Source organism: Sorex araneus, chromosome X (genome assembly GCF_027595985.1).
Source record: "Sorex araneus isolate mSorAra2 chromosome X, mSorAra2.pri, whole genome shotgun sequence".
NCBI classification, from domain to species: Eukaryota; Metazoa; Chordata; class Mammalia; order Eulipotyphla; family Soricidae; genus Sorex; species Sorex araneus.
Window position 1 is genome coordinate 200004794 of NC_073313.1, and position 13101 is coordinate 200017894.

At 38.3% G+C, this 13101-nt stretch overlaps 1 protein-coding gene across 1 annotated transcript in view; it reads right to left on the reverse strand.

The window, feature by feature from the left end:
• Window positions 1-13101, reverse strand: part of TTC21B (tetratricopeptide repeat domain 21B) — an 82413-nt gene that overhangs the window by 18168 nt on the left and 51144 nt on the right. Inside the window, exons 21-25 of the mRNA XM_055123008.1 lie at window positions 11926-12036; window positions 10137-10218; window positions 5591-5741; window positions 5169-5330; window positions 2539-2734 (exon numbers count right to left, since the gene is read on the reverse strand). Coding sequence (XP_054978983.1) covers window positions 2539-2734; window positions 5169-5330; window positions 5591-5741; window positions 10137-10218; window positions 11926-12036 — 702 coding nt within the window. The remainder of the gene's footprint in view (window positions 1-2538; window positions 2735-5168; window positions 5331-5590; window positions 5742-10136; window positions 10219-11925; window positions 12037-13101) is intronic.

The following is a 13101-nucleotide window of genomic DNA, read 5'->3' on the forward strand; positions in this document are numbered from 1 at the left end:
TATGTTGAGAAGTGAAAAATGGAACACAAGAGACTGAGAAGTTGAGGGGGTATGGTGCTGCCAACAGGTAACCTGCACTTGCAGGGCAAGTGTATCAGCAGCCTGATGGTGCCTTCAGGCTTCCTGACACCCCAAAATTGCCACTGTGCTTTTGGTTAGACCCCAACAACTTCGGACAAAGTTTACCAAGAAATTAAAGGGCCAAAAGTTAGGTATGTAGGAGCCATGCCCACAAACCACTTCCAGCTCAGCTCTACAAGCTCATTTATTGGCTTTATTTCAGAGGCCCATAGGTAACTCTCAGAAGAGATCCAAAACCACAGTTAATCTCGGACGCACGCATGGCTGAACAGACTGGGGTAAATCAGAGGTGGGTGGGTTGGCCTGGTGGCCCGCCCAAGTAGAGCCCCCAGTGTCACTTGCTTCCACAATCCAAAATCACCGCCATATCCCCAGACTGACTCCACTGTCTCAAAACAGGCCTCACCAAAGATATAATCTGTTGAAAATTCTGATATGCAGGTTTTGTGATGGAAATCTCCGGGCTCTCTCAGAGTTGAGATGGGCTCCCTCCCCCCACTTTGCAATACACATGGAAGCACTGGCAGTCACCCCCATGAACCTACTCCAGCGACACCCTGTAAGCTCTTCTACTGGCCTTGCTTCAGAAACCCACAAATAAATCTCGAAAGAGATCAAAAGCCACAGTTAAAGCTTGGACCTGCACATGGCTGAACAGACCAGGGTAAATTGGAAGGGGGCGGGTTGGCCTGTGCCCGCCCAAGCAGAGCCCCCCCACAGCCACTTATTTCCATAATCCAAAAAGCTGTCATACCCCTGGCCTGATTCTACCATCTCAGGATGGACCTCACCAATATATAATCTGCTGAAAATTTTGGTATGTGGGTTTTGTGACTAAAATCTCCAGGCTTTCTTGGGGTCGGGATGGGCTAACTCCCACCACCTCCCTATACTTCTGGAAGCCTCGACAGTCACACCCACACCCCAAAGCTTCCACCCAACTGAAAAGCTACTCCAGCCTTACCATCCTGATAAAAATACTGAATGTCCTGAAAAAGCACGTGACCTCTTAGCACCTGTACTGCAAGTCATAATGCACAAAAGGAAGAAAAGAGAGAGAGAGCAAGAAGGAAAGTGCCTCCCATAGAGGGAGGCTGGGAGTAGGGGGTGGAAGGTGGGGGGATGGTGGTGGGGAAATGGGAGACATTGGTAGTGGGAAATGTACACTGGTGGAGGGATGGATGCGGGATCATTGTATGACTGAAACCCAATTATGAATAGCTTTGCAATGGTCTATCTCACGATATCCAGTTAAAAACTTTTTAAAAAAAGTAATGTGGAATTTATGCCCAGTTCAATCAGATTAATTAATGGTTGAATAAGTAGCAGTACTGCCACATTAAAAAAAAAGATTGAGAAGTTGAATTTGAATGGAGAAAACTTCTGAGTTATTACTATTATTATTTATCACTGAAGCTGGAGCGATAGCACAGCGGGTAGGGTGTTTGCCTTGCATACAGCCAACCTGGGTTCGATTCCTCCAACCCTCTCAGAGAGCCCGGCAAGCTACCGAGATTATCTCGCCCACACAGCAGAGCCTAGCAAGCTACCTGTGGCATATTCGATATGCCAAAAACAGTCACAGCTAGTCTTACAATGGAGACATTACTGGTGACCGCTCGAGCAAATTGATGAACAACAGGATGACAGTAACAGTAATTTATCACTACTACCACCACCACTATCACTGCAAGGTATATTATATATTTTATACTATACAATATCACTACTACTATGTTTCATTGTTACTAAAGAACATTATTAACTTGCATGATTGAATAGTAAATTTCCAACATTAATTTCATAAGTTTATTTCATTTTGTAGGTTAGCATAGGTGATAATACAGAAATGCTCCAGGAAATAAAGTTGTTACTCTGGTAATTTGGTTAATGTAGAAGAAATACCTTTCTAGACTTTACCATTCAAACAGATTTAAATATACCAATAACATGAATACAGAAAGTCCTAGTAGAGAATTTTGGGAGGACCCACTCAGGTTGAAAGCTGCATACCAAAAGTAGACTATAGACCAAACATGATGGCCAATACCTCTGTTGCAAACTACAACACCCAATAGGAGAGAGAACAAAAGAGAATGCCCTGACGCAGAGGCAGGGCGGGTGGTGGGGGTTGGGGCAAGGGTGGTGGAGGGATACTGGGAACATTGGTGGGGGAGAATGGGCACTGATGGAGGGATGTAAACCAAATACAAACATGAAAGTTTATAAGTTTGGAACTGTACATCACAGTGATCCATTAATAAAAAAAAAAGAGAGAAAAAGTATAGAAAGTCATTTTTAGAAAGATAATTATTTTGAATCATGCCAAATCACATCATTTTTAACAACAGCAAATAACTAAGTACATCTTGCCCAACATATACGGCTAATACAAATGCAATCTTGTATGCTACAAAGGAACCATAACATATGAAGTTGAAAGGAGAATTTACTGACCTCTGACGTTGCTATTTCAGTGAAGGTGTTCAAAGCCTGTTCAACATTAGATTTCTGTTTGGTAGCCATTAGGCAATAGTTTCCCATTATGCGAAGCTGTACATGACCCTGAACAGTTTGAGGTTTTAGTTCTTTAAGGAGCTTTTCTGCTGTTCTCACTGCTAATTGCACAGACTCTTGCTTCTCAGATGAATTACTGTATATAATTAAAAAGGGATCTCTATTATCATAAAGTAATATTCATGGAATTAGAATGAGTTTTAGGGTTCACTGATTTCTTTGTCAAATTTAAAAACAATTCTTTTGAAGAACACTATTCATTCTTTCATAATACAGAATGAAACATAGCATATTTTACTATGTATAATTCTATACAAAATTAATACAGCTTCATTAAAACACAGAACTATTTGTTGTAGAGTGAAGAAAAAATGGTAATATTTTTATGTGTTAAGCACATTCATTCCAGTTAATATAAAACAAAACACCCGAATAAGCAGAACCAAATAGTTTTCTTTTTTTTTTTTTTTTTCTTTTTGGGTCACACCCGGCGATGCACAGGGGTCACTCCTGGCTCATGCACTCAGGAATCACCCCTGGCGGTGCTCAGGGGACCATATGGGATGCTGGGATTCGAACCCGGGTCGGCCGCGTGCAAGGCAAACGCCCTACCCGCTGTGCTATCACTCCAGCCCCAGAACCAAATAGTTTTCAAGTGGTGTTATCTATAGATAAGAAATTATGAAAAGAAATTATTCATCTGACAAGTGGCTAGATTTCAAGTGCAGTAACAATATAAATATGTAAGAGCAATTTTCTCATATTCTTTGTTTGTTTGCTTTTGTTATTTGGGCCACACCTGGATGTACTCAGGGCTTATTTCTGGTTCTGCACTCAGTGACTATGGGACTATATGGGGTACCAGGAATCAAACTCAAGTTGGCTGTATGCAAGGTAAGCATCTAACCCACAGTACACTCCCAGCTGATTTTCTTATATTCTGTTACATATATATTTATGTCTTTTATATGAATATATAAATCCCAGTCATTAAAGTTCTTTTTCTACTCTCAAGTCTTAGCCTTTTATGTTCTCCAGAAGATTGCACATTGTTAGCTGCTGTCAAGGTTCCTCTCCTTGTGTCCTATTATACAGTTTGATTTCTTCTCTTACTACAAAATGATTGTCCTTTCTAAGATCCCCTTGTAATTCAGATGGCCATATATTCATTACCAGACTTCTATTTCAATATTCTACTTGAATCCTAGGATTGGAGCAATAGCACAGCGGGTAGGGTGTTGCCTTGCACACGGCCAACCCAGTTTGATTCCTCTGTCCCTCTCGAAGAGCCCTGCAAGCTACCGAGAGTCCCGCCTGCACAGCAGAGCCTGGCAAGCTACCCGTAGTGTATTCGATATGCCAAAAACAGTAACAAGTCTCACAATGGAGATGTTACTGGTGCCCGTTTGAGCAAATCGATGAGCAATTGGACTACCGTGCTACTGTGCTACTTGATTCTCAAAGTGAGTATTCATGTACGACTAATTAACCACTGAGTATCTTTCTCCTAAATCAGTATCTCCAGTCCTGACCTCCCTTTTGAATTCTAGTTTTGTATTTTCAACTGAGATTTCTAGGACGGGCTGTAACGAGATTACACTATATCATCAAATTCTTCCTAAAACAAATGTAGAATAAACATGCATTTCTTTCTCCTGCTCTAAATTTTTCAGTGGCTACAATAATCTGTCATTGTCAGTAATCTTCTTGTAATTTTCTCATACTCATATAGATATTGTGCACTGATTGCTTTACATAGGTATGATTTTATAAGTTCCCACAGCACTTAATGTCCATTTAACTTATTTCTTTTCAGTTGGAGATCAAATGATTTTTGATGCTGTCTGCCTCCTCAGTAAACTACAAGTATCAAAGAAGCTATGGCTTCCACCAAAGACATCTGCATCCTCAGATGTAACCCACCACGTATTTCCAATTCCAAGGAGGGGATATGCAGAAAACACAGGTTTATAACTGTCAGCTAGCTCTGACCTTATTCAACAATAAAATTATAGGGAATAAGTAGAAAAATGCATATGCAAGAAAGAGTACAGGATTTGGCACATATCTACCAGTATAAAGGCAATCCTATGGCTGTGTGGACAGCTTTTGACAAAATAATAATGTTCTGCATTTTATCTTAGTTTCTACAAAGTATGAGTGAGTCTTCATAAATTATTTATTCTGATTTAGGAATATATTTTTAAAGGTTCTTGGGCCACACTGGGCAATGCTCAGGGGTTATCCTGGTTATTGCATTCAAGAATTACTCCTAGCAGTGCTCAGCAGATCATTTGGGATGCTGGGGATTGAACCCAGTCAGCCACGTGCAAGGCAAGCATCCTACTTGATGCACTATCTTCAACACCCTGATTTAGTGAAGATTCTAAAAGAATTCCTGCTTTAGAAAAGAGTCATTCTAGCTGTGGTTTATTCTTTCAACCTTTCATTAGTACTATTTTAGAATATGGTTTACTTTTGTAAAGTATCTCTATTTAATACCTCAATAAGATGTTAAAAAAAAAAGAAAGAAAGAAAGAAAGAAAAAGAATTTGTAAAACATTACTTACCCCAAGTCTCCATCCAGATTTTCAAAAACTTCACCTCCAATGGTTTCGTTATCTGGATTTAGACATATTTCTATCATATTATAAAGGGCATTTTGGCCCCACTCACTATCTTTCCGAGCTTTATTAAAATGTCGAAGGGCATCATTTGGTTCTCCAATATACCTTGTTATATATATAAAAAAAAAAGTCACTGATGTCCAATCACTGCCAAAAATGTTAAGTAGCTTTTAATTTATTTAATATGTATATCAAAATTTTAAAAATGGAGATAACACAATATAAAGAAAAACTTCTCACATTTAAAAAAACATTTTATTTTATTGAATCACTGTTATCACATTTTTTTAATGTGAAGAAAAGGCTTAACTTTAGCCACAATGAGGAAAAAAGATTAAGTAGGATTTATTTGTCAAAAGACTTACCAAAGATATAATCCTTTACAGTACTGAAATCCTGCCTCCAATTTTGCTCTAGAGTTACATTTCTCGGCCATTAAAAAATATCTTGGAACATCATCAAGTTTTCCACATCTTCTTAGGAAATCAATTAATCGAGATAATGTCATATAATTATCTAGAAAGAAATTTGAAATAATTTATGGAAAGTTATGGAAAGCCTATTTTTTGTATATCCTAAAAATTATATATAAATATTGTGATATAAAAAAAACCCCGAGAATCTTTATAAAGTGTGTATGTTCAAACTGACAGCCTATGTTTTTGCTTTGAAGGTTGAAATCCTATTTCTTTACAAAGCAGAATTTACTTTACAAAGCATAATTTAATTACAAAGAAATATCTTAGCATTTATAAATTCCTGAAGAGACTGTATGGACAACTTAATGATTAAGCAAATGATAAAAGTTCGGGATGGTCTGGTTAGACTTAGTGAGAGAAAGTTCTGTGTAAGTAACCATAAAAATGTGCATTTGTTATAACTTTTAATTTTTTTCCTATTACCAAACCTTGCTAGAAAGTGTTTCTGCAAAGAAAATCTAAATTCTAACTGTAAAATTAAAGAGGACTGATTCGGTAATCAGTGATACTTAAGCTCTTAGTACAGCTAGAAAGGGGGTGGGGCGGAGGACAATAGGTTTTGATATTTAGGATGGATAAATTTTACTCCGTATTAATTTGTTTGGGGGTCACATCTTGTAGTGCTCAGGGTCAACTACCAGGTTAGAGCTTAGGGGCTACTCCGGGCAATGCTTAGGGTATGGTACCATCTGGTGACACAAATTAAACACAGTCTTCTGCATGCAAAAGCCCACTGAGTTAACTCTCCAGCCTCTTCAAACTTTAAAAAATATTGGTATACACCTAATGTACTACATACTAGCTTACCATGCTATAATAATCTTAGCATATTAGTCCCCAAATTTCATGGTCTGTGTATGTATATGTGTGTGTGTGTGTGTGTGTGTGTGTGTGTGTGTTGTTTGGGATCAAACCGAGCATCATACATGTGAGTCATGTACTCATACTATCACTGAGCCACACCCCCATTCTCCCTACTTTGATTCTAAGAATGAAGAATTAATTTAGTACTTAGTTTTCACATATTATTCCCTAGAGAACTTCCTTTTTCCTACTCCAGTTCTTTCTTATATATTCACCATAATACTAACGGGTTTTTTGAAGGGAAATTGACATATTGCACATTGTTTCATCCATATGAACAAATGGACACATGTACATACTGTGAAATTTCTGCTTTATACATGAAGTATCACATAACATCTGTCTCCATTTAAACATATGCTACTATATATATATGAAATGCTTAGGTTTGAGAATGGCTTAATAAGTATTTTTTTATTTTGTAAAAATAATGTTTGTACACTTTAGAAAGTTTACAACAATACAGAAAAGAAGAAAGAAATTCATATTTCTAGAGAATACCAAGTTTTGGTATTTTCTTTAATATGATATGAATAAAAATCAATCTATAAATATTATATGTAAGTAAAAAATCATCTTTTGCTTATTAACTTTTATTAAGTCTTATTAACCTCTTAACTCTATCTCTAGTCCTTTACTAGACTTTGAAGAATCCATATCATATAAATTATTGATTACTTTCATAGGGTTAGTTTAGTTCTAGGGTTAGTTTAGTTCACAGAGTTAATGTACACATAGATGCACACACACACACACACACACACACACACACACACACAAACACATTATAAAGCTTCTTTGGTTTTCCATATTCCAAAAAAAGAGAAGGCACCATCTGATCTAACAATTCCACTTGTGGGTATAAATAAGTCTTCTAAAACTGAAACCAGTAACTCAAATATTTGTATGTCAGTGTTCACAGCAGAATTATTCACAGGAGCCAAAAGGTAGAAACAACACAAATATATGAGTGAATAAAAAAAATGTGGTAAATACATACAGTGGAGTCTTATTCAACCTTAAATGAAAGGAAACTGACATCTGCTTCAACATGAATGGGGGATGTAAAATAAATAAATAAGAGATCTGGGAACTCAGACTCAGAAGACCAATTTTTAAAGAGAATAATAAAAATAGAGCAGACAAGTGGGAGAATAACCAGATGGACACAGCACCCAGAAGACACATTAAAAAAAAAATCTGTCATGGAGAGTGACATGTGGCATAAGCTGTACCAAATACAACAGGACAGGCAAGCAGAGAACTGGAGCCCGCAACTGGTCACCCTGCAAAAGCAGGCCCCAGGAGTGCAAGAGTAAAGGAGTCACAGTGAAGACAGTGCACACTAGAAATCCTTAGAGAAAATGTGTTAAGACCAGAGGACGGAAGAGAACAGGAGAGTAGAGGAATTGTTAAAGAATGAAGGGTTGTTTTCTCTACTGACATATTTACGGCTGAGAGATGTCACAGCAAGTTTAAGTGCCAACTAGGAGAAAGTAACAATTCAGGAGAGGGAAGAGCAGGAGAACAACGATTCTATAGATAATAGTACACACAGTACACAGGGGAGAAGCTGAATGCAAAATGGGAAGCAGACCTGTGGGAAGGGGGCAGGGGACTAGGACTGGAGAGTGGGCGAACAGCAATGGGAGAATAAAGGCTGCCCCATCCATTAGCTCATATTTTTCTCAGTGAGGTTGGATATGGTTTACTCCTGACTCTGCACTCAGGGATCACTCCAGGAAGAGTTGGGGGACCATATGTGGTACCAGGAATTGAATCCAGGCCCGCTGTATGCAAGGCAAGTACTCTGCCTCGTACTATCTCCCCAGTCCCAGGAGGCAATACTTTTTTTTTTTTTTTTTTTAGTATGAGATGGACTGAGTTTTATTTAATATGAAAACCTGGAGTTAAGAGTGAGAATGCCTTTTTTTTTTTTGCTCTCCCCTTATGTTATATAGTAATGTTTTTTTTTTTGTTTTTTTTTTTTTCGAAGAGTGTAGGTTTGAGAAGACAGGACCAAGTATAAAAAGCAGTTGGGGGAGGGGAGAATTTATTACATAAACACAAGATTTTTAGGCATAATTAGGGCCCATTTGGAGTCATAGGTCAAATTTAAAGTGAGACCAAGCAAAGATGCTGAAATAAGATTAAGAAATAATGCAAACACTCTATGGGAATGAGACATTCTACTAGAAGAGGAAACATAAAGATAATGGAATACCAGAAGATGAGAATATAGTAAAGGAAACAAAAAGATTATTTAAATAAACAATAGGCTGGTAAGCTGGAGATAAAAGTAAGAGGTAGAGTACATTTATCTCCCGTAAGAGTGTATTCCAACCCGAGTGGGTCCTCCCAACATCCTCTACTTGATGTTCCCTTCTCTATCTGACCTGCCTTTTCCCCCTGCATGTGAGGCCAGTTTCCAAGCTGTGGGGCAGATACTATGCAGCTGCATAGTATTTCACTGCGTAGATGTACCGAAGTTTCTTTAACCAGTAATCTGTTTGGGGGCACTCCCTTTTTCCCAGATTTTGGCTATTGTAAACAGTGCTGCAATGAACATACAAATACAGATGTCATTTCTACTATACCTTTTTGTCTCTCCGGGATATATTCCCAGGATTGGTATTGCTGGGAGATGAAAGTAGACTATAGATCGAACATGAAGACCATTCAATACCTCTATTGCAGGCTACAACACCCAAAGGGAGAGAGAACAAAAGGGAATGCCCTGCCGCAGAGGCAGGGTGGGGTCCTGTGGGATGAGGTGGGGGTGGTGAGAGGGATACTGGGATTATTGGTGGAGGAGAATGGGCACTGGTGGAGGGATGGGTAAATGATGACTGCATGAGTGAAATGCAAACACAAAAGTTCATAAGTTTGTAACTGTACATCACAGTGATTCTCTAATAAAAAAAAATTAAAAAATAAAAGAGTAACTGGGTGCAGTCCTCAGCGCTGACAAAAGAAAAAGTAGCTGACAGCTGAGATCTTAACTAACCATGTAAGTCCAAACAGCTGACACAACACTCAATTTTTTTAATGTAAAATGTCCTACTCCAGTCATTGTAAAATTAACAAAGTCAACAGCAACAACAACAACAACAACAACAAAAACAGTATTAGAGGCTTCTAGGGAAAATTTACAACATATTAAGGAGTTCCAATAAGGCATTGGTCAAATCTCTCAGCAGAAAGTTTACAGGCTGGGAAGGAGTGGGATGACACAGTCACCATTTTAAAAGATAAAAACACATAGCTAAGAGGATACCCCATTCACCCCACCCCAAACTCTCTTTCTAATCTAAGGGAGAAATAAAAGCCTTTTCCCTTTAAGCAAAGGCTAATATAACTTAGCACTATACAGCCTCCCCTACAGGAAATGAAAGTTATTTTATATGAAAAGGTTTTCCATCTAGTCATTTTTGCTATTAAGTGCAGCTGGAGAAAAGAAAAGTTGGAGTCAATCAGGGTTGGGATATTTCAAATAGTTTATTAATTAAAAAGATGAGAAAGGGAATTGACTTCATTAGAAAAAAAAACATAATCAGTGGTTATTTACCTGGTTTGCGTTCTAAGAGTTGTTGTAAATGAAACACTGCTTGTTCATAGTCCTGTTTTCTGAACATAAGATCTGCCATCATCTACAAAAGTAAAAGTTGATTCTGAAAATATTGTCTTACATTTTAAAAAGTCTATTACTCTTGTCAAGATTCAGCGCAATGAAAAAAGATACATATAAAAAATATACAAAGAGCAAAATTTAATGCAAAGGAGTCATTTAAAATTTAAGAACACACTGGGGGCTGGAGCAATAATACAGCGGGTAAGGCGTTTGCCTTGTACGCGGCCGACCCGGGTTCAATTCCCAGCATTCCATATGGTCCTCTGAGCACTGCCAGGGGTAATTCCTGAGTGCAGATCCAGGAGCAACCCCTGTGCATTGCCAAGTGTGACCCAAAATGCAAAACAAAAAACAAATAAAATTTAAGAACACCTTGGGCAGGCTGGCACTGAGATCAGCACGACCAAATAATCAAAGTTGTGAAACAACTGCTCTTTTCACAAAATTGTATTTTTAGCAAAAAAACATGCTTCAAGTAAGTGGCTATTTTAAACAGAAACTTGAAGGGAACTGCATGCTCTAAGTGCTATCACAAAAAAGATGTCTCACTGTATATGATTAGGAAGACAGGAAGATTAAGGAAACAAATCACTGAAACCACAAATATCTCAAAGGGATTTAAAGTGAGCAAGACCTATTGAAATGTTCTCACTATGTACTTTTAAAGGGATGCTGTTGGGGCTGGAGCAATAGCACAGCAGGTAGGGCATTTGCCTTGCATGAGGCTGACCCGGGTTCGATTCTCAGCAGCCCATATAGTCCCCCCAGCACCACCAGGAGTAATTCCTGAGCATTGCTGGGTGTGACCCAAAAAGGCAAATAAACGAATAAATTAAAAAAATAAAAATAAATTAAAAGGATGCTGTTTTTATATATTTATATATACACACACACATATATATACATGCATGTATGTATGTGTATATACATATAAATACGTATATATGTATCAATGTGTATATATATTAGATATGGGCTTGAGCAATAGTCCAGTGGGTTGGGAATTTGCCTTGCACGTGGAAGACCCGGGTTCGATTCCTCCACCCCTCTCGGAGAGCCTAGCAAGCTACCGAGAGTATCTCGCCCACACCTGTGGCGTATTTGATATGCCAAAAACAGTAACAAGACTCACAATGGAGATGTTACTGGTGCCCACTCAAGCAAATCGATGAGCAATGGGATGACAGTGACAATGACAGTGATATTAGGTATAATGATAACATTATATGAATCCCAAAGCTTTCATATATAGTTGAGTGAAAGCTAATAAATACCTCAACTCAGGTGAAATAACAGAATATAACTCTAAATATCATCATCTTAGAATGACACATGAATTTTTTTCCTACAACTTCAGAAGCCCCACTGGAACTTTTAAATTAGTCCTGTCTGTCTGGTAAAGTTCTTTAAAAAAAAGCTTCATCAAATTATAGCTTCACTATATGTTCTACACCTGACCAAGCATTCTCTTAGGCATATGAAAAATTTAACTAGGTTTCAAATGACAAATAAAAATTTTCCACTCAAATTAGTTAAATGTTAGTGATTCTGACTCTTGGTTCTTATTAGTAAAATATACTAATAATGTTAATGGTAAGTGTTTCCTCTAAAAGTCAACATGGATGAGACCTCTCATCTAGTATGAGTTTTACCAGGAATGATCTGAAACTTCCACATGTAATATATGACAGACCCATCTTCACAGTCCAAAGACTCTGGGACTAACCATGGTGGCAGCCTCATTGTCCTGGTCGCTCTGAAGAAGCAGAGCACAGTGCCGCAGGCAGGAGTCAGGATCGTCCTGTGCCAGGTATAACCTTGCCAGTTCTAACATTATCTGCAAAGAAAAAGGGGCTGAATTAGGAAGAAATTGCTGGGACAAAAGTGAGTGAGGAAAATGTCAGAGAACAGATTAAACCCTAGCTGACTAAAATTATGATAAAAATCAAAAGCATGATATGCAGAAAAACTATAGGCGTACTTATTTCTATTTTCCTATACAATGTGTGTGTGGGGGAGGCAAAGAGGTGACAAACCATTTACAGACTGAAACAAAGCATAGAAAGAGCACATTCTCCTTAAATCAGGAGTTTCAACTCCAGCCCAGCTTCCCAGTGATGAAGTCAAACCACTTTCACTTCTCTCACCTCTTTCACCTCTCTCACCAGATTTCCTCATTTGGAAAATGTAGAGGTAGAAGCAGATTTGACTCCAGTTCCAAGGGCTGGAATGCACACTTTGCATTTGATGCTGCATGGTCTCTCTAAGCACTTCTGAAGCAGATAATCTCTAACTCTGATGCTTCCCATTTAAAACTAGGAATCTAACTCTTTTAGCCACCAGTAAACAAGGTAGCTATTTGGTTTTGCCTTAATGGAGGGTTATTTTTTAATCTAACACCTGAAAGAACTGCTAGCTTGCATGCAATTTTAAAATGTTCAGAGCTATTTACCACTTGCAAAGCAAGAACTTTAAACTCTGTACTATCTCTCTGGTCTGTCAATTTTAAACTTGAATTTCTAAAATATGGGTTGTCTTGGGGGCTTGCGAAATAGTACAGTGGATAAGGTATTTGCCTTGCATATAGCCAAAGAGGATCAATCTCCAGCATTCCATATAGTCCTGTCAGGAGTGATCTCTGAAACCAGAGTAAAGAGTAAGCCCTGAGCATGGCCAGGCTGGACCATCCCGCAAAAAAACTTGAAATACAAGTTGTCTTTTGTTTGTTACCATTTATATAAGTATCACTGTACCACTGTCATCCCATTGCTCATTGATTTGCTCGAGTGGGCACCAGAAATGTCTCCACTGTGAGACTTGTTACTGTTTTAGACATATCGAATACGGCACAGGTAGCTTACCAGGCTCTGCCATTCGGGCGAAATATTCTCAATAGCTTCCT